The 22,497-nt window shown below is 42.5% G+C and overlaps 1 protein-coding gene across 1 annotated transcript in view; it reads right to left on the bottom strand.

Moving 5' to 3' along the window:
• LOC133250030 (uncharacterized) overlaps positions 1–22,497 on the bottom strand; it is a 123,384-nt gene that overhangs the window by 44,788 nt on the left and 56,099 nt on the right. Inside the window, exons 15-23 of the mRNA XM_061421203.1 lie at positions 21,573–21,734; positions 18,116–18,225; positions 17,415–17,595; positions 16,080–16,218; positions 10,332–10,507; positions 8,385–8,546; positions 4,916–5,025; positions 4,217–4,397; positions 2,890–3,028 (exon numbers count right to left, since the gene is read on the bottom strand). Coding sequence (XP_061277187.1) covers positions 2,890–3,028; positions 4,217–4,397; positions 4,916–5,025; positions 8,385–8,546; positions 10,332–10,507; positions 16,080–16,218; positions 17,415–17,595; positions 18,116–18,225; positions 21,573–21,734 — 1,360 coding nt within the window. The remainder of the gene's footprint in view (positions 1–2,889; positions 3,029–4,216; positions 4,398–4,915; positions 5,026–8,384; positions 8,547–10,331; positions 10,508–16,079; positions 16,219–17,414; positions 17,596–18,115; positions 18,226–21,572; positions 21,735–22,497) is intronic.

The following is a 22,497-nucleotide window of genomic DNA, read 5'->3' as shown; positions in this document are numbered from 1 at the left end:
AACTTCCAGCAGGGAACTAGTCCAGACACTCACGATTGCCACCAGCAAGCGGGGGGCCTGAACAGGAAGGTGCGGGCTGCATTGCTTAGGGTAAGGGCCAGGCCTGAGTGCCCTGAGGGCAATCTGAGGGAGCTAATGTGAGATAGCAACCCAAATTGTGGGATAGCCAGACAGAGAGAAAAAAACTATCCTGTGAAAAGCCCTAATCTAAGGCACTTCCTGGCCCACTCACAGAGCAGAGGACTGAGAGAATACCAGAGCAGAGCTAGCTGGCTGTGCACTGACGCATCTCCCACCAGAGACAGGGAGGCAGGCGGGGGCAGCCAGAGCCTGAAAGGGGCAATCTCAGCCCCAGAGAGGCATCCTCTACAAAACTGCAAGCAGGCTCCCATTTGCTAACCAAGACTTGTTGGGATACTGGGCGGTTGACATCCGCTGGGACGGTCGCGGCCAGAGATCAGCTCCCCAGAAGAGACACACGGCCCACCTGAGACGGGCAGGCCTGCTGCCAACCAGCAAATTGAGCGGCTGGGATGGGGGAGGTATAAGACACACCACACCTGGGGGTCACTGTGCTCGTTAAGCACCTGGTCGCCTGAGCTGCTCGGACATGGGAAGGGCACAAAACGCAGGTCCAACTGAGCCTGTGCCTTTGTGGAGTACCTGAGAACCTGAACCTGAACCTGAACGGCTTAGACCTGGGAAGTACACGCAACCCAGGGCCCACCTCAGACAGTTGCAGGCAGAGCAACCTGAGCCTGAGCAGTGTAAACTGGGAAAGCACACACACCGTGAGCGGGGGCAAACCCAGTGCGGCCAGGACACTGTGAGCACACGCCAGGGATATTTGTTTGCAGTGCTCCTCCGTCACCACAGTACCACTGAGTAAGTGGGCCTAAATAAGTGACCACCTTCGCCCCCATGACTCAGGGCGGAAATTAGACACTGAAAAGACCAGCAAACAGAAGAAGTTAAAATAAACAGAGGGAAGCGCTCTGGAAAAGACAGGTGCAACAGATTAAAACGTGGGAGTTAGCACTGACTACAATGGAAGGGGCCTATAGATCTTGAGAAGTATAAGCTGGATAACGGAACTATCTGAAACTGAACTAACCCCACACTGCCCACAACCACTCCAGAGAAATTCCTATGTATATTTTTACTATTATCATTAAAAAAAATTTTTTTTATGTCCTCTATTGCTTCTTTAATTTTAATTTTTATAACCTACTATTACCTTTCAAAAAAATACCCTATTTTTAATGCAAACTTCATATATATATTTCATCATTTTTTGTTACTTTGTTTTTTTAATACTGTATTTGGGAGTCTCTAACCTTTACTGTAGACTTTTAATGTTTGCTTTTTGGTATTTGTTGTCAATTTTGTACATTTAAGAACCCAATCTTCACTGCCCATTTCTACTTGGGAGTTTGATCACTGCCTCGATTGCTCTCTCCCCCTTTTGACTCTCCTTTTTCTCCACCAGGTCGCCTCTATCTCCTCCCTCACCCTTTTCTTCCCTACCCACTCTGTGAATCTCTTTGTGTATTCCAGGCTGTGGAGAACACTTTGGGAACTGATTACTGGCTGGATCTGTCTCTCTCCTTTTGATTGCCTCTTTTCTTGTCCTGGTCACCTCTGTCTCCTTCTTCCTTCTCTTCTCTGTGTAACTGCATGAACCTCTCTGAGGGGTCCAAACTGTGGATAGCACATAGGGAATTGGTTACTGGCTAGCTTGCTCTCTTCCGGTTTGATTCCCCCTCTTCTTCTCCTGGTCAACTCTATCTCCCTCCTCCTTATTCTCTTCTCCATCTAACTTGGTGAACCTCTCTGGGTTCCCTCACTGTGGAGAAGCTTTTCATCATTAACCTAGATGTTTTATCATCGATGCTGTACAGATAGAGAAGTCTTGAGGCTACTCTAAGAATAAGACGGAAAACCAGAGACAGGAGGCTTAAGTTCAAAACCTGAGAACACCAGAGAACTCCTGACTCCAGGGAACATTAATGGACAAGAGCTCATCCAAAAGCCTCCATACCTACACTGAAACCAAGCACCACCCAAGAGCCAACAAGTTCCAGAGCAAGACATACAACGCAAATTCTCCAACAACGCAGGAACATAGCCCTGAGCTTCAATATACAGGCTGCCCAAATTCACACCAAACCCATAGACATCTCAAAACTCACTACTGGACACTTCACTGCACTCTGGAGAGAAGTCCAGCTCCACCCACCAGAACAGGGACGCAAGGTTCCCTAAACAGGAAACCTTGACAAGCCACTCATACAACCCCACCCACAGTGAGGAACCTCCACAATAAAGAGGAACCACAAGCTGCCAGAATACAGAAAGGCCACCCCAAATACAGCAATCTAACTGATACTGAAGCTGAAACTCCAATGTCTTGGTCACCTGATGTAAAGAACTGACTCATTGGAAAAGACCCTGATGCTGGGAAAGATTGAAGGCAGGAGGAGAAGGGGACGAGAGAGGATGAGATGGTTGGATGGCATCACCAATTCAAAGGACGTGAGTTTGAGTAAGCTCTGGGAGTTGGTGATGGACAGGGAGGCCTGGCACACTGCAGTCCTCGACCCCAAGGACTTGGGGTCACTGTAGCCCTTGGGGTCACAAAGAGTCGGACACGACTGAGCAACTGAACTGAACTCAACGAATCGTGATGTCTCCTAAAGCTGTACTAGTTGCTTCTTGAAATCAGAACAGTCTTATCCTTGCTTTGATCTCACAAGTGGGAATCTTCCCATGTCTTGGAGCAGATGGAAATTACTGCCCTTAGAATGTGCTTTGGGCTCTAGGATCTCCCACTGACCCCTGGCAGCCTTGCTGTCTTTGGCATCAAAGCCAGTTACATTATTCACGTACCTGCAACCTTCTCACTGTTATCGGTAATATCAGTGATATCACTGTTATCAGAACTCACTGACGTCTCTCCAAAGAGACAAGTGATATCTTCTCCAAATATCTTGAGACAGTTTTCAATGAGAAATTGTATGAAAGAAATCTGTAACATGAGGGGGCAAAAAATGGGGTATTACTCTACATATGGTGTAATAGTAAATCACATTTCATCCATGAATCTTGGCTCTAACCAAAAATGCAAAAGAAATCTGAGAAAAATTCAGACTTGACTAAAAAATATATAAATATATTATATATACATCAGCTTTTTCTAAGACATAACTCCTACTTTAAAGAGTAGTTTGGGCTCAAATTTTAAAATTCTTTTAGTCAGTGGGCTAAAGTTATAATACGAAGCCTGGTTTAATAGCTAAAATTTTGTAATGATGGTTAACATGCTTAAAACTAGGATGATTTTTAAGTATCCCGCATAGGATATGTGGGACAAAAATGTATATTCTCTTATTAAGTTTTATTTATTTTTAAGAAAATTTTTTTTAGTTTTCTTGAGATAGATATTATATATCTCATATTATTAAAATTTATAAAGTATCGAATACAACACCAATTGTGAATTTCACTTCAGTGAAGAAATATCTGAAACTTGGGTAGCAGAGGTTTCTGTGTTGGCCGGTTTGTGAAGGAACAAAGCATCTGGAGAGAAAACATGTCTGTCTGTTTTACCACATTCCCTTGCCTCACACTTGCTGTCCAGGGGAGCTTGGAGAAGAGCTGTGATCTTATTAGGCATGTTGCGGCTCTCTTAGGATGTTCTGAAATATTTTACTAGCTTCCTCATCCTCAGGCAGAGACACAAGAGAAGCCAAGTATTTTCCTGAATGATCCACAGCTGGCAGAGTGCGGCCAGTATGTGTGGAGCCTCAGGTGCTCATATTGCCCAGGCCGCTAAGATGTGCAGACAGTGACCAGATGTATTGGGTGTCATCATTGTGTAATGACGAAATCATAGTTTGGGGCCTGTACACCCTCAGTGATTAGGCTGAGAGTTGAACCTTGGCTCTCTGATTCCAAAGCCAGGTTCTTTTCTATCATATCATCCTACTCTTACCTCTCTATCGTTTAGTCTCTTGGATGGCAAAGGGGAAGTGAGTCAACTGTTCTCAGTTATAATACACCTTCCCATGCCCAACCAGAGTAGGACTCTGCCACTCCAAGGCAGTGTAATTAAAATGTGCACTTAAAAACTGGTTCATCAGAGTTAATACTACAGACTTCAGGTTCAAGATGGGGACTCTGCTCCGCAAGGCATAAAAATGAGAGATCTCGTTACCTGTTTGGTGAAGTTTTCTGAGCTGCCAGAATTAGACAGACAAAGCATGCTTGGGGTTATACACACTGATAAATTATAAGCTGTCATCTGATTGGATGAGGATGGTTGCTCAATGTTGTAAAAAAGTCCAAAATGGTATTGCGGAAAAATTACATTGGCTCTCGGCAGCTGGACTAGTTGCCTAAGGACAGAAAACACACTTATAAATACAGCGAGTCATTTTGCTTAGTAAGTGGAAATACAGAGAACAAAGTACTTCTTTTTATACCATGTACACAGTCCATTCTCACAGTTCCAGGCATGAAAGCATACAAAAATGATTCACTGAATTTAATTCCTGAACCAGGTAAGACCTACTCTGGTTAGTTATGTGTTTGTATTTAAGATCATACCACTGGCGGATTGGTTCTTTATCATCTCATTTTAGAACAGCGGATTCATCTCCAACAGTTTCAGGTGTTCAGAAGGTGTAAAATGGTCATGCATTCCATGTTAATAAGATTAGGAGAAAAACACCAATTACAGTGTCACCAAAAGGCATGCATCTCTCTTCAAACTGGCTTCCATGGGCATGATCAAGTGAAACCCCGTGATACTGATCATTATTTTAGAGGACACAGCTGTAAACTATAAGCTAATATTTTCCTAAGAGTATGTTGGTTGTATTTTCTCTGAGTTGAGTAATTATGGCATCATTACCTCTGGGTTGCGGTTGTTGTGTCCTCTTCGTTCCCTTGATCAATAACATCAAGCCATTTATCGTAGGGACTGGATGAAAATATGCTTCCTTGGATATTTTGAAGAAAATCCTTATATAGATCAAAAAGTATATATTATTCTTAGGATAAATTCAATGAAGAAATTGCAAAGAAAATATTTAGTGGAAAAATTCAATTCAGTCCACAATTCCTTCACAGCCACGCAGACTGATTCACACAGAGTTTGGCTGTCATTCTCCACAGCCTTGCACACCCAGAAGTACTGGTTGGATTTTCCCCAACTAAAATTAGAAGCATAAAAGCAGGGTCTGGGCTGTAGTGAGAATGAAGCTAAAGCTCCTTCTATTGCCTGGAACTTGTCTCTGTGTACATGTTAACACATTAGTACAAACTGGCAAGGCCTGGTGATAACTGATCCTAAATCCTATTAGTTTCTTGAAAAGAAATGCACATGCCCATTTTGTTTGTTTACTTCAGACACATGCTTGCTTGTGATTCAAGAAAGAGAAGTTCTGAAATAAAACAAACAAAATTACACCCCTACATGCTCTTATACACATATTAAGAGAAAACCTGAAGTATGTGTGCTCTTTGGGAAAAAGCTAGTATCGAAATAGCTTCAATCTTTTCTTAAAAAAAAAAAAAATCATATAAAAGTTCAGTTCTACAGACTTTTAAGCAGCAGGTGTTAGAAATAAATCAAAAGCCCCAAAGGTAAACTACATGTTACCCTTACAACTCTTTGAATTCAATATATCCACCCAGAGAGAAAACTGAAAATTTAGATACATTGCAACTTGACACCTGTGGGATAGAATATGCAAATGTCAGCTTCCTAAGTGGAGGCCTGCAAACTTTATCCTGATGACCAAGTCTTAATATCGGAGAATGGGGCCTATTAAAATGGATGAAATTGTAACCTGTTGTGCAAGACTGAGGGGAAATGATGGCATTGCCTTGCCAGTTTCAAAGGCACAACTTGCTTCCACTGGTCTTAATATACAGCCTGACTTCTCTTAATAGTATCTTCTTTACGCAGTGTTTCTAAGCCAACTATCATGATTACAATCCTGTTAGTGTTCGCTTGTTTCAGTACTTATTGAGCTGCTGTTTGTGTCAGGCACTCTCTTGAGTACTGAGGATAGAGTATGAAGATAATGTACAAAGTCTCAGTCCTCTCATACTTTTTCTTGGAATTGGTATAGAGTACCCAATGCTGGTCATCAGGGTTTCACTATGCTTCTTATGGAGTGTCCGCAGTACATTTGGAAGGAGGAAGCACTCCATTTGAGTTCAGCCATTCAGTCCTGTCCTACTCTTTGTGACCCCATGGACTGCACACCAGGCTTTCCTGTCCATCAGCAACACCTGGGTCTTGTTCAAATTCACATCCATGGAGTTGGTGATGCCATTCAACCACGTCATCTGGCTTTGGCTTCTGGGAGTCTGGGAGTGTGCAGCAGGGCCTTTGCCTTGTGTACCAAACTACATGCACTTGGAGTGTGTCTCTTCTCTCTCCTGAACCCTGTGCTGTAGAATCGATTGGTGAGACTGAGTATGGTTAAGCCAGGACATGACTCATGCAGAATATGCCATGGTATTTGCTATTGGACCACTGTTTATACACAGTTTAATGACAAACTCAATGTGGTTCTGACTATATATTCATTTCTGATTTAGACCAACTCCATGGTTGCTTTGACATATGGTATTCTCAAGGCCAAAGTTGCAAGGTTTGATTCCCCACCAAGATCAATCAACTTTAGGAAGAGAAAACTTTGGGACTGCTTAAGACCTGTACCCATAAGTTGCCACCCTCTTACTAGTCTTACTAGCTTATAGCATGGAAACAGGCAAGAGCCTAGTAACACTTGCTCAAAAGTGAAATCAGTTCCAAGTGTGCACCTTTTAGAGGGTAGCACTCTACTTGCTATTTGCATACCTAGTGTGTATTATTATGGGTCAAGTGTAGTAGGGGTCAACTCTAAATCATACCTGCACTGTTGCTATTTTCATACAATCGAACATTAATAGGGGACAAGGAAACCCCATATGTTATTTGGTTTCTAAGATAATTTTAATAACCTGTCTGTAGTTATTACTACATCAATATATTTTTGTTCATAGCTGCTAACAAGTACCAAGATGGACTGATTAATTTTTTCTTTCTGTTGTACTATCGCCCTGGTAAAAATTTAACTACACACTTGTGATTTAGCTGTATCAGTTCAAACTCAGTCTATTTTTTGTATAAATCTATTGAATTTTGCAAAATTCAAAACAGATTTTGATTGTTGCACTCCCTTTAAAACTAAGATTTATAAGATTAGGCATGTAGTAAAACAGGTTACCATGTAACTGTAACCTTGGGTGGTGGGCTAAACTGACAAGTGTTAACAAAGCCCATTAAAGATGGTAAGGGAGATAAAAGGAGGAAAAAGGAGGAGTAAATGGTGGCATCATCCCTACACTAATTTTCAAGTAAAAGGCATTGAGACACGGGGGAAGCAAGGATGATGCAGTGATCAGAGATTTTGGTGGCCTCACTAAGCGTTTTTTGATTCATTGTAAGACAAATGGGCTTCCCAGGTGGTGCTAGTGGGAAAAAACCTGCCTGCCAATGCAGGAGATGCAAGAGATGCAGGTTCGATGCCTGGCAGGAAGATCCCCCGGAGAAGGGCATGGCAACCCACTCTAGTATTCTTGCGTGGAGGATTCCATGGATAGAGGAGTCTGCTGGGCTACAGTCAATGGGATCACAGAGAGTCGGCTGTTACGAGGCGACTAACACACACAGACACACAAACACACACACTAAACACACGAATTTACCATAGTGAGTAAACATCTGTCTTGCATCCATGCTAAGTTGCTTCAGCCGTGTCCAATTCTGTGCCACCTCATGGACTATAGCCTGCCAGACTCCACTGTCCATGGGATTCTCCAGGCAACCATACTGGAGTCGTATGCCAGTCCCTGTTCCAGGGGATCCTGGCAACCCAGGGATGGAACCCAGGTTTCCTGCATTGAAGGCGGATTCTTTACTGTCTGAGCCACCTGGGAAGTTACTTCTGTTAACTGTTTCCAAAAGCTTCATATGAATTTTATTTTGGAAATTGGCCTTCATTAGGAAGGTGATGAGGAAGTCATCCAAAGCAGGAAGCTTGTTTTGGTAAACACTCAATGTGTAGGTGGGTCTTTTGACGTATATTGTTATTCTTTTGCATGGAGTGTGCCGGAGTCAAGATGTGCAATGAAAAAGGAAAATATCTAATGTATGGGGCGTATAACATTTGCGGTACCTTCCTTCAGTTTTGCGTTGTGAAGTGTTTTTCACTTTTCAGATCCTTCCTCTCTTATGCCTATTAGGTTTCTTGGGCATTCATAATGAAGACCAGTCATATAGCTTCAGATTTACTGTGTGTGGATGATGCTCAAACTATCCTTACCTTTAAGACCGACGATATCACAAGCATTGGTTCCTCATTCAAGTTCACTGTGTCTCCACAGTTTAGTTTCTTCTGTAGGGCTCTGCATGATTTTATACTGGCTGATTTTCTGAAGATGCCTTCTGTGAACGACCGTTTTTGATTGACAAAGGAAAGCATATCCTATAGGGAAGGAAAGAAAAGAAAACTGTGGGACATTTCATGTCTAGAAGCCCAGAGCACAAGCTTGCTCCTGTTTTGACAGACCTGTGGTATATGAGGGTACAGTTCTAGAACAGCACCGAAGTCAATTTGAAATTTTTTCTTCAGTGTCTCTAAATATATTTTCGACCCAACAATCGATCTGACTTTCATACACTGAAACATTGTAAACACTTGTGTAATCAGATTTTCCGTTTCAGTGAATTTACTGTGTTAAACGTCTCTGCTTTGAGGCCTTTGTAGATTCACCCTCTCCTTCTTCACCGCTCCTTTCTCTTTATTCCCTATTATAGATGCTCTTCCCTAAGTGTGGAAATCTTTTTGCCATATGCATGCTCCATTTGTTTCTTCCCCTTCCAGGGACTGTCCACCCCATTCAGTCCTGTTTCCTGTATTCCCTCCCCTCAAAATCAGGCTCAATACGCCTCTCCTCCTTCTCCGATGACATTCCTGTCTCATCAGCCTTTCTAGTTCCTTTTCCTGTATTTTCATGTCCTCTGCTGTCTGCAGAGTTAGAGAGATAACAGATATTGGAGCCAGGTTTTTCAAGGAATGTGGAATCTGTTATGCCAGTCATCCACTGTGTGACTTTGGGCATAGCACATACTTGGGTGAGGCTCTTTTGTTTTCATTGATGAAGTGGGGGTGATGATAGTCATGGCTACCCCCTAAATTTTCTGTGAAAGACGCAAGGCCTGGGGTAGTAGCTAGCACGTAGCTAGTATGATGAATTTCTTCATATATACCATAAAATTCCCTGCATCTAGTGTAGTGCTTGGAGAGATAGTGGACAGTGGACAAGAGTTAATGCTTACAGTTCAATACACTAATTTGATATAGCAGAGTCCGAACTCTGTGACTCTCTTTTGACACCTTCTGTCAGGAGCAAATGATTCATCTTTGCCAGAGGATGCGTACTTTATGCTTAAACACTTGAGTTGCAAATCAAATCCCTGTGAGACATTTTGCATCATAAGGGGGAGTAGACTCAGCTGAAGGAGACTTGAGACTCGTGTGGACTTCAAGGGAGGAGACGACGAGACATAAGAGGATGAGGTGGACTCTCAGAGATTCTTACACACAGAGTCTGAAGGAAAGCTACGCGGTCAAAATAGCCTGGAGTTAAAACTCGCCTCCAGGACCTCCCCACCATTCTATGCAAAACAAGCACTCTGTCACCCGAAGGAAAAAATGGACATTGGGTTGATTTTGCCCAGCTCCCAGCCTGTCCCAGCCTCTGGCTGATCTCCACAATTCCTTGCCGCAGCTGTTTAAGAGATAACTACTCTGAACAACCTTGCAGAAGAACAGGTCCCCTTAAGACAGGAGCTTTCCACATACGTGCCTCTATATACTTCCTCTTTTCTTGGGTAAGGGCAGTAGCTCACTAATCTGACTGCTGCCCCTTCTCACCTCATAAAGGTGATCTGTAAAGGACTGCTCTCACTCTTTTCCTCAACCTCGCCTTCTCTAACTGCCTTAACTTACAGGGTCCATGTTAACTGGTCTGAGCTGGTATAGATGGGTCTTTGTTGAAATCAGCGGAATGGAGGAGAGTATCTTTTCATCTTGTACTTGCCTTCTGACTCTGCAGTACCTAAATCAGATCTTATTCTTTGAAGTAATGTTATGAATCTTATCGGACAAAGCCAGACTTCTTCATTTGGGAGTAGATTTGGAAGAGAACACTTGGTCTCTCAGCACTCCCCTTCTCAGGAAGGTTACAGAAACCAAAATAAGACCTACCAGAATTGGGGTGGGCAGGGTGTCATTATCACATACATCCTCAAGAGGCGCTCCAAAGAGCTGTTTTGGCTTTGTGGGTGGTAGACATGGGTGTTGGTTCTCCTCGCGGGTCCTGGAGATACAGCCAAAGGCCCAGTTTTTGAGAGAACTCTTCCTAACTGTCTTCTTGTCTGAAACTAATGTAGAAGAGAGATTTTCACTAGTAGTAGTTTAGCTTATTTAGCCTGATTTCCACCACTTACATTCAGCAGCATGTTCATGGCAGAGGCTGAAAGAGAGAAACTGAACCATTTGTTATATAGCATTCCCCTTATTCTAAAGCAGGCTAATTGCATCCTTGTGGTGTTACCATGTTCTTCTTGCCCATATTCTGCAAACCAGTAGTTAAACCTAGAGGCGTGATCAGACACAGGGTTGATTCTCCCTGTGACAGTATTCCCCAGACAGTGCTCTCTATTCCCTTTGCCCTGTGGCATGAGACACTTAACCTATAGTTACACAAGTTTCCTAATATTAAGTGTTATCAGTGGATTCTGGGTTCAGATCTCATTTGAAAGGCAACATTATTTAATATTCAAATCAAGCAGCATTTGTAGGAAGTTTCCGTCCTCTGTTCAGTTACCTGTTTGGCTTTCTGAGTACCCCGTCATGCACAATTTTCTCCCTTGAAAAGAATCGCCTTTCACGAGATATCCTGCCTGACAGTGCTTATCAGTCAGCCTCTCGACCTCTCCTCTGGGAGGCCACACACCTCAGTCAGCTCCAAGGATGACTTCCTGCCCTCAGGGTCCTTGAGAAGTAGTCATTAATTGCAGACAATGTGGTAAGATTACAGGGGGCCAGTTTTTGTGTGTGTGACACCTTACTCAGCTAACCCAAAGATGAATTTTAACTACCAACAGCCCCTGTCAAAGGATTGTTTTTCAAAAAAGAGTGATCAGCAATGAAGAATTGAGTTCAAAGTGTCTCGTGTCCAGCTATGAATGTTTTCCTGATATTTCCTCAATAAACCTGCTTAATATTTCCTTAAATAACCTGCTTAAATAACCAGCTAAAGAAGTCAATTAGAGGAGCCCAGTTGTAGAAAAATAAACAGAAGAATTTAACCAAATCTTTTAAAATGCCCATCCACTTGTCTTTCGGAGACATAGTGAGTGCCGCACCATGTCCATTCAAGTGAGTGAACCACTTGTGGTGCTGGGTGAGAGAACCAGAAGGCTCCTATTCTGCCTCTTAATTGGATGAGTTACCTAAAAGTCTTTGAGCGTCAGTTTGCTCAAATGTAACATAAATGATGCTACTTACACCTGACTGGACTACATAACATAATGTACTACCCAGCACAAGACATGGCACATAGCAGCCTTAATAAAGGTAATTTCCCTCCTTCAGAAGGCCTAAGGCAGCCTAGACATCAGTCGCCTCCCCTAAGCAGACCGCACCCCCATTCTCCATTTGACTGTGTAGCCTCCAGAAGGTGTGCATTCCTGAAGGAATGCCATCACTTTGCCTTAGGCTCTTCCTGCCCTGACAGTCATACTACCATCATTTTAAAAGGAGATAATGAAGAAAGCAAATGCATTCTTAAATTCAGGAACAGATTCTCCTAATTAATATGTACAAACGTGAAAAGATACATGTTTATATGGGTTGAGTTGCTTTATGCACCCTGGTTTCCCTACTCTTAACCTGATTCTTTTATTTCTAAACTACCCACAGGTATTCATGTATTTCAAATGTATTCCTTCATTGTTCAGCTTTAATAAGAATACTCTTAGGAAGAAAACTCTATCAGTTGGTACAAAGCTATATGGCCAGCTAGCCTATAAGCATAGATGGAAAGCAAAATAGACATTAAGGCCTACGCTTTTATTTTCAGGCCTAGATGGAGCTTTCGTAATGTACATTGGTTGGTGTTAGAGTTCTTGTGGGCTCTGTGACCAATAAGACTATATACTATAGCCACGAAAAGTATGGTGCTCAGTTGTTCAGTCGTGTCCAACTCTTGCGACCCCATGGACTATAGCCTGTCAGGCTCCTGTCCGTGGGACTTCCTGGATCATAATACTGGAGTGGGTTGCCAGGGACTGTGAAACAGGTTAACTTTACAACCTCATCTTTCTTAAACAATCCTGGCAAGATTTAGCTTAGTGTTTTTCCTCATGCTCAAATTAGGGTTTGAATGTTAAAAAATGAAATTGTGTAACTTTGTGGGTATAGAATAACAATTCTAAGAATACAAATACTTTAAGTAGAAATTCTATTCTGGCCCCAGTACTTGCTAAATTAGGAAGACATTTTATTCAGAGAAAGAAATGTCAATGGGACAATACTGGAATGGTAGCAGGCATGATTGCAAGAGGAAAGACTTAAAAACAAACAGACACATAAGCATTCAGTCCAGTTCCATTTGCAACCTAGGTCTGAAACAGAATGGAAAGAGAGCTTGCTGTGGAGGTAGAATCCAGAGTTCACGTCTCAGAGGCGGTCCTAAGGTGGCGGAGAAATAGAACAGAAAGACGACTTTCTCCCCACAAATTCATCGAAAGAACATTGAATGCTGAGCAAATTCCAGAAAACAATTTCTGATGCTGGCAGAGGACATCAGGGACCCAGAAAGGCAGCCCATTGTCTTTGAAAGGCGGTGGGACAAAATATAAAAGAGAAAAAGAGAGACAAATGAGGTAGGGACAGAGATCTGTCCTGGGACGGTAGTCTTAAAAGAGGAGAAGTTTCCCAACACTAGGAAACACTCTCATTGGCAGGTCAGTGGGGAGTTTTGGAATCTCAGAGGGTAACATAACGGGGAGGAAAAAGAAAGAAAGAAAGAAAGAAACCCCACAGATTGCGTGCCTAACAACAACTTCCAGCAGGGAACTAGTCCAGACACTCACGATTGCCACCAGCAAGCGGGGGGCCTGAACAGGAAGGTGCGGGCTGCATTGCTTAGGGTAAGGGCCAGGCCTGAGTGCCCTGAGGGCAATCTGAGGGAGCTAATGTGAGATAGCAACCCAAATTGTGGGATAGCCAGACAGAGAGAAAAAAAACTATCCTGTGAAAAGCCCTAATCTAAGGCACTTCCTGGCCCACTCACAGAGCAGAGGACTGAGAGAATACCAGAGCAGAGCTAGCTGGCTGTGCACTGACTCATCTCCCACCAGAGACAGGGAGGCAGGCGGGGGCAGCCAGAGCCTGAAAGGGGCAATCTCAGCCCCAGAGAGGCATCCTCTACAAAACTGCAAGCAGGCTCCCATTTGCTAACCAAGACTTGTTGGGATACTGGGCGGTTGACATCCGCTGGGATGGTCGCAGCCAGAGACCAGCTCCCCAGAAGAGACACACGGCCCACCTGAGACGGGCAGGCCTGCTGCCAACCAGCAAATTGAGCGGCTGGGATGGGGGAGGTATAAGACACACCACACCTGGGGGTCACTGTGCTCGTTAAGCACCTGGTCGCCTGAGCTGCTCGGACATGGGAAGGGCACAAAACGCAGGTCCAACTGAGCCTGTGCCTTTGTGGAGTACCTGAGAACCTGAACCTGAACCTGAACGGCTTAGACCTGGGAAGTACACGCAACCCAGGGCCCACCTCAGACAGTTGCAGGCAGAGCAACCTGAGCCTGAGCAGTGTAAACTGGGAAAGCACACACACCGTGAGCGGGGGCAAACCCAGTGCGGCCAGGACACTGTGAGCACACGCCAGGGATATTTGTTTGCAGTGCTCCTCCGTCACCACAGTACCACTGAGTAAGTGGGCCTAAATAAGTGACCACCTTCGCCCCCATGACTCAGGGCGGAAATTAGACACTGAAAAGACCAGCAAACAGAAGAAGTTAAAATAAACAGAGGGAAGCGCTCTGGAAAAGACAGGTGCAACAGATTAAAACGTTGGAGTTAGCACTGACTACAATGGAAGGGGCCTATAGATCTTGAGAAGTATAAGCTGGATAACGGAACTATCTGAAACTGAACTAACCCCACACTGCCCACAACCACTCCAGAGAAATTCCTATGTATATTTTTACTATTATCATTAAAAAAAAATTTTTTTATGTCCTCTATTGCTTCTTTAATTTTACTTTTTATAACCTACTATTACCTTTCAAAAAAAGACCCTATTTTTAATGCAAACTTCATATATATATTTTACCATTTTTTGTTACTTTGTTTTTTTAATACTGTATTTGGGAGTCTCTAACCTTTACTGTAGACTTTTAATGTTTGCTTTTTGGTATTTGTTGTCAATTTTGTACATTTAAGAACCCAATCTTCACTGCCCATTTCTACTTGGGAGTTTGATCACTGCCTCGATTGCTCTCTCCCCCTTTTGACTCTCCTTTTTCTCCACCAGGTCGCCTCTATCTCCTCCCTCACCCTTTTCTTCCCTACCCACTCTGTGAATCTCTTTGTGTATTCCAGGCTGTGGAGAACACTTTGGGAACTGATTACTGGCTGGATCTGTCTCTCTCCTTTTGATTGCCTCTTTTCTTGTCCTGGTCACCTCTGTCTCCTTCTTCCTTCTCTTCTCTGTGTAACTGCATGAACCTCTCTGAGGGGTCCAAACTGTGGATAGCACATAGGGAATTGGTTACTGGCTAGCTTGCTCTCTTCCGGTTTGATTCCCCCTCTTCTTCTCCTGGTCAACTCTATCTCCCTCCTCCTTATTCTCTTCTCCATCTAACTTGGTGAACCTCTCTGGGTTCCCTCACTGTGGAGAAGCTTGTCATCATTAACCTAGATGTTTTATCATCGATGCTGTACAGATAGAGAAGTCTTGAGGCTACTCTAAGAATAAGACTGAAAACCAGAGACAGGAGGCTTAAGTTCAAAACCCGAGAACACCAGAGAACTACTGACTCCAGGGAACATTAATGGATACGAGCTCATCCAAAAGCCTCCATACCTACACTGAAACCAAGCACCACCCAAGAGCCAACAAGATCCAGAGCAAGACATACAATGCAAATTCTCCAACAATGCAGGAACATAGCCCTGAGCTTCAATATACAGGCTGCCCAAATTCACACCAAACCCATAGACATCTCAAAACTCACTACTGGAAACTTCATTGCACTCTGGAGAGAAGTCCAGCTCCATCCACCAGAACAGGGACACAAGCTTCCCTAAGCAGGAAACCTTGACAAGCCACTCACACAACCCCACCCACAGTGAGGAATCTCCACAATAAAAAAGAACCACAAGCTGCCAGAATACAGAAAGGCCACCCCAAATACAGCAATCTAACTGATGCTGAAGCTGAAAGTCCAATGTTTTGGTCACCTGATGTAAAGAACTGACTCATGGGAAAAGACCTTGATGCTGGGAAAGATTGAAGGCAGGAGAAGGGGACGATAGAGGATGAGATGGTTGGATGGCATCACCAATTCAAAGGACGTGAGTCAGAGTAAGCTCTGGGAGTTGGTGATGGACATGGAGGCCTGGGGTGCTATAGTCCTCAAGCCCAAGGACTTGGGGTCACTGTAGTCCTTGGGGTCACAAAGAGTTGGACACGAATGAGCAACTGAACTGAACTCAATGAATCGTTATGTCTCCTAAAGCTGTACTAGTTGCTTCTTGAAATCAGAACAGTTTTATCCTTGCTTTGATCTCACAAGTGGGAATCTTCCCATGTCTTGGAGCAGATGGAAATTACTGCCCTTAGAATGTGCTTTGGGCTCTAGGATCTCCCACTGACCCCTGGAAGCCTTGCTGTCTTTGGCATCAAAGCCAGTTACATTATTCACGTACCTGCAACCTTCTCACTGTTATCGGTAATATCAGTGATATCACTGTTATCAGAACTCACTGACGTCTCTCCAAAGAGACAAGTGATATCTTCTCCAAATATCTTGAGACAGTTTTCAATGAGAAATTGTATGAAAGAAATCTGTAACACGAAGGGGCAAAAAATGGGGTATTACTCTACATATGGTGTAATAGTAAATCACATTTCATCCACGAATCTTGGCTCTAACCAAAAATGCAAAAGAAATCTGAGAAAAATTCAGACTTGACTAAAAAATATATAAATATATTATATATACATCAGCTTTTTCTAAGAAATAACTCCTACTTTCAAGAGTAGTTTGGGCTCAAATTTTAAAATTCTTTTAGTCAGTGGGCTAACGTTATACTATGTAGCTTGGTTTAATAGCTAAAATTTTGTAATGATGGTTAACATGCTTAAAACTAGGATGATTTTTAAGTAGCCCGCATAGGATATTTGGGACAAAAATGTATATTCTCTTATTAAGTTTTATTTATTTTTAATAAATTTGTTTCTAGTTTTATTGAGATAGATTTTTTATATCTCATATTATTAACATTTATAAAGTATCAAATACAACACCAACTGTGAATTTCACTTGAGTGAAGAAATATCTGAAACTTGGGTAGCAGAGGTTTCAGTGTGGGCCGGGCGGGGGGTTGTGAAGGAACAAATCATCTGGAGAGAAAACATGTCTGTCTGTCTTACCACATTCCCTTGTCTCACACTTGCTGTCCGGGGGAGCTTGGAGAAGAGGTGTGATCTTATTAGGCATGTTGTGGCTCTCTTAGAATGTTCTGAAATATTTTACTAGCTTCCTCATCCTCAGGCAGAGACACAAGAGAAGCCAAATACTTTCCTGAATGAGCCACAGCTGGCAGAGTGTGGCCAGTACGTGTGGCGCCTCAGGTGCTCATATTGCCCAGGCTGCTAAGATGTGCCGACAGTGACCAGATGTATTGGGTGTTATCATTGTGTAATGATGAAATCATAGTTTGGAGGCTTGTACACCCTCAGTGATTAGGCTGAGAGTTGAACCTTGGCTCTCTGATTCCAAAGCCAGGTTCTTTTCTATCATATCATCCTACTCTTACCTCTCTATCGTTTAATCTCTTGGATGGCAAAGGGGAAGTGAGTCAACTGTTCTCAGTTATAATACACCTTCCCATGCCCAACCAGAGTAGGACTCTGCCACTCCAAGGCAGTGTAATTAAAATGTGCACTTTAAAAACTGGTTCATCAGAGTTAATACTACAGACTTCAGGTTCAAGATGGGGACTCTGCTCTGCAAGGCAAAAAATGAGAGATCTCATTACCTGTTTGGTGAAGTTTTCTGAGCTGCCAGAATTAGACAGACAAAGCATGCTTGGCGTTATACACACTGATAAATTATAAGCTGTCATCTGATTGGATGAGGAATGTTGCTCAATATTGCGTAAAACTGCAAAAAGATATCGCAGAAAAACTACATTGGCTCTCGGCAGCTGGTCTAGAAGCCTAAGGACAGAGAAAACACTTATAAATAAAGCGAGTCATTTTGCTTAGTAAGTGGAAATACAGAGAACAAAGTACTTCTTTTTATACCATGTACACAGTCCATTCTCACAGTTCCAGGCATGAATGCATACAAAAATGTTTCACTGAATTTAATTCCTGAACCAGGTAAGACCTACTCTGGTTAGTTATGTGTTTGTATTTAAGATCATACCACTGGCGGGTTGGTTCTTTATCATCTCAATTTAGACCAGTGGATTTCATCTCCAACAGTTTCATGTATTCAGAAGGTGTAAAATGGTCAAGCAGTCCATGTTAATGAGATTAGGAGAAAAACACCAATTACAGTGTCACCAATAAGGCATGCATCTCTCTTCAAACTGACTTCCATGGGCATGATCAAGTCAAACCCCGTGATACCGGTCATTATTTTAGAGGACACAGCTGTAAAGTATAAGCTAATATTTTCCTAAGAGTATGTTGGTTGTATTTTCTCAGAGTTGAGTAATTATGGCATCATTACCTCTGGGTCGCCTTTATTTTGTCGTCCTCGTTCCCTTGATCAATAACATCAAGCCATTTATCATAGAGACTGGCTGAAAATATGCTTCCTTGGATATTTCGAAGAAAATCCTTATATAGATCAAAAAGTATGTATTATTCTTAGGATAAATTCAATGGAGAAATTACAAAGAAAATATTTAGTGGAAAAATTCAATTCAGTCCACAATTCCTTCACAGCCACGCACACTGATTCACACAGAGCTTGGCTGTCATTCTCCACAGCCTTGCACACCCAGAAGTACTGGTTGGATTTTCCCCAACTAAAATTAGAAGCATAAAAGCAGAGTCTGGGCTGTAGTGAGAATGAAGCTAAAGCTCCTTCTATTGCCTGGAACTTATCTCTGTGTACATGTTAACACATTAGTACAAACTGGCAAGGCCTGCTGATAACTGATCCTAAATCCTATTAGTTTCTTGAAAAGAAACACACATGCCCATTTTGTTTGTTTACTTCAAACACATGCTTGCTTGTGATTCAAGAAAGAGAAGTTCTGAAATAAACAAAATTACACCCCTACATGCTCTTATACACATATTAAGAGAAAACCTGAAGTATGAGTGCTCTTTGGGAAAAAGCTGGTATCGAAATAGCTTTAATCTTGTTTTAAAAAATAATCATATAAAAGGTCAGTTCTACAGACTTTTAAGCAGCAGGTGTTAGAAATAAATCAAAAGCCCCAATGGTAAACTACATGTTACCCTTACAACTCTTTGAATTCAGTATATCCACCCAAAGAGGAAACTGAAAATTTAGATACATTGCAACTTGACACCTGTGGGATAGAATATGCAAATATCAGCTTCCTAAGTGGAGGCCTGGAAACTTTATCCTGATGACCAAGTCTTAATATCAGAGAATGGGGCCTATTAAAATGGATGAAGTTGTAACCTGTTGTGCAAGACTGAGGGGAAATGATTGCATTGCCTTGCCAGTTTCAAAGGCACAACTTGCTTCCACTGGTCTTAATATACAGCCTGACTTCTCTTAATAGTATCTTCTTTACGCAGTGTTTCTAAGCCAACTATCATGATTACAATCCTGTTAGTGTTCGCTTGTTTCAGTACTTATTGAGCTGCTGTTTGTGTCAGGCACTCTCTTGAGTACTGAGGATAGAGTATGAAGATAATGCACAAAGTCTCAGTCCTCTCATACTTTTTCTTGGAATTGGTATAGAGTACCCAATGCTGGTCATCAGGGTTTCACTATGCTTTTTATGGAGTGTCCGCAGTACATTTGGAAGGAGGAAGCACTCCATTTGAGTTCAGCCATTCAGTCCTGTCCTACTCTTTGTGACCCCATGGACTGCACACCAGGCTTTCCTGTCCATCAGCAACACCTGGGTCTTGTTCAAATTCATGTCTATGGAGTTGGTGATGCCATTCAACCATGTCATCTGGCTTTGAATTCTGGGAGTCTGGGAGTGTGCAGCAGGGCCTTTGACTTGTGTACCAAACTACATGCACTTGGAGTGTGTCTCTTCTCTCTCCTGAAACCTGTGCTGTAGAATCGATTGGTGAGACTGAGTATGGTTAAGCCAGGACATGACTCATGCAGAATATGCCATGGGTATTTGCTACTGGACTACTGTTTATAGACAGTTTAATGACAAACTCAATGTGGTTCTGACTATATATTCATTTCTGATTTAGACCAACTCCATGGTTGCTTTGACATATGGTATTCTCAAGGCCAAAGTTGCAAGGTTTGATTCCCCACCAAGATCAATCAACTTTAGGTAGAGAAAACTTTGGGAGTGTCAAAGACCTGTACCCATAAGTAGCCACCCTCTTACTAGACTGTGCTTACAGCATGGAAACAGGCAAGAGCCTAGTAACACTTGCTCAAAAGTGAAATCAGTTCCAAGTGTGCACCTTTTAGAGGGTAGCACTCTACTTGCTATTTGCATATCTAGTGTGTATTATTATGGGTCAAGTGTAGTAGGGGTCAACTGTAAATCATACCTGCACTGTTGCTATTTTCATACAATTGAACATTAATAGGGGAAAAGGAAACACCATATGTTATTTGGTTTCTAAGATAATTTTAATAACCTGACTGTAGTTATTACTATCAATATATTTTTGTTCATAACTGCTAACAAGTACCAAGATGAATTGATTAATTTTTTCTTTCTGTTGTATTATTGCCCTGGTACAAATTTAACTACACACTTGTGATTTAGCTGTATCATTTCAAACTCAGTCTATTTTTTGTATAAACCTATTGAATTTTGCAAAATTCCAAACAGATTTTGATTGTTGCACTCACTTTAAAACTAAGATTTATAAGATTAGGCATGTAGTAAAACAGGTTACCATGTAGCTGTAACCTTGGGTGGTGGGCTAAACTTACAAATGTTAACAAAGCCATTAATCATGGTAAGGGAGATAAAAGGAGGAAAAAGAAGGAACAAATGGTGGCGTCATCCCTACACTAATTTACAAGTAAAAGGCATTGAGACACAGGGGAAGCAAGGATGATGCACTGATCAGAGATTTTGGTGGCCTCACTAAGCGTTTTTTGATTCATTGTAAGACAAATGGGCTTCCCAGGTGGTGCTAGTGGGAAAAAACCTGCCTGCCAATGCAGGAGATGCAAGAGATGCAGGTTCGATGCCTGGCAGGAAGATCCCCTGGAGAAGGGCATGGCAACCCACTCTAGTATTCTTGCGGGGAGGATTCCATGGACAGAGGAGTCTGCTGGGCTACAGTTAATGCGATCACAGAGAGTCGGCTGTTACGAGGCGACTAACACACACAGACACACAAACACACACACTAAACACACGAATTTACCATAGTGAGTAAACATCTGTCCTGCATCCATGCTAAGTTGCTTCAGCCGTGTCCAATTCTGTGCCACCTCATGGACTATAGCCTGCCAGACTCCACTGTCCATGGGATTCTCCAGGCAACCATACTGGAGTCGTATGCCAGTCCCTGTTCCAGGGGATCCTGGAAACCCAGGGATGGAACCCAGGTTTCCTGCATTGAAGGCGGATTCTTTACTGTCTGAGTCACCTGGGAAGTTACTTCTGTTAACTGTTTCCAAAGGCTTATTATGAATTTTATTTTGGAAATGTGGCCTTCATTAGGAAGGTGATGAGGAAGTCATCCAAAGCAGGAAGCTTGTTTTGGTAAACACTCAATGTGTAAGTGGGTATTTTGACATATCTTGTTATTCCTTTGCATGGACTGTTCAGGAGTCAAGATGTGCAATGAAAAAGGAAAATATCTAATGTATGGGGCTTATAACATCTGCAGTACCTTCCTTCAGTTTTGGCTTTGTGAAGTGTTTTTCACTTTTCAGCTCCTTCCTCTCTTATGCCTATTAGGTTTCTTGGGCATTCATAATGAAGCACCAGTCATATAGCTTCAGATTTACCGTGTGTGGATAATGCTCAGACTTTCCTTACCTTTAAGACGCAGGCTATCACAAGTATTGGTTCCTCATTCAAGTTCACTGTGTCTCCACAGTTTAGTTTCTTCTTTAGGGCTCTGCATGATTTTATACTGGCTGATTTTCCGAAGATGCATTCTGTGAACAGCCCTTTTTGATTGATAAAGGAAAGCATATCCTATCGGGAAGGAAAGAAAAGAAAACTGTGGGATGTTTCATGTCTAGAAGCCCAGAGCGCAAGCTTGTTCCAGTTTTGACAGATCTGTGGTATATGAGGGTACAGTTCTAGAACAGCACCGAAGTCAATTTGAAATTTTTTCTTCAGTGTCTCTGAATATATTTTTGACCCAACAATCGATTCATACACTGAAACATTGTAAACACTTGTGTAATCAGATTTTCCGTTTCAGTGAATTACTGTGTTAAACGCCTCTGCTTTGAGGCCTTTGTAGATTCACCCTCTCCTCCTTCACTGCTCCTTTCTCTTTATTCCCTATTATAGATGCTCTTCCCTAAGGGTGGAAATCTTTTTGCCATATGCATGCTCCATTTGTTTATTCCCCTTCCAGGGACTGTCCACCCCATTCACTCCTGTTTCCTGTATTCCCTCCCCTCAAAATCAGGCTCAATACGCCTCTCCTCCTTCTCCGATGACATTCTTGTCTCATCAGCCTTTCTAGTTCCTTTTCCTGTATTTTCATATCCTCTGCTGTCTGCAGAGTTAGAGAGATAACAGCTATTGGAGCCAGGTTTTTCAAGGAATGTGGAATCTGTTATGCCAGTCATCCACTGTGTGACTTTGGGCATAGCACATACTTGGGTGAGGCTCTTTTGTTTTTCATTGATGAAGTGGGGGTGATGATAGTCATGGCTACCCCCTAAACTTTCTGTGAAAGACGCAAGGTCTGGGGTAGTGGCTAGCACGTAGCTAGTATGATAAA

This window comes from Bos javanicus, chromosome 6, assembly GCF_032452875.1.
Source record: "Bos javanicus breed banteng chromosome 6, ARS-OSU_banteng_1.0, whole genome shotgun sequence".
Classification (NCBI taxonomy): domain Eukaryota; kingdom Metazoa; phylum Chordata; class Mammalia; order Artiodactyla; family Bovidae; genus Bos; species Bos javanicus.
This window is presented reverse-complemented; position numbering and strand designations above follow the sequence as displayed.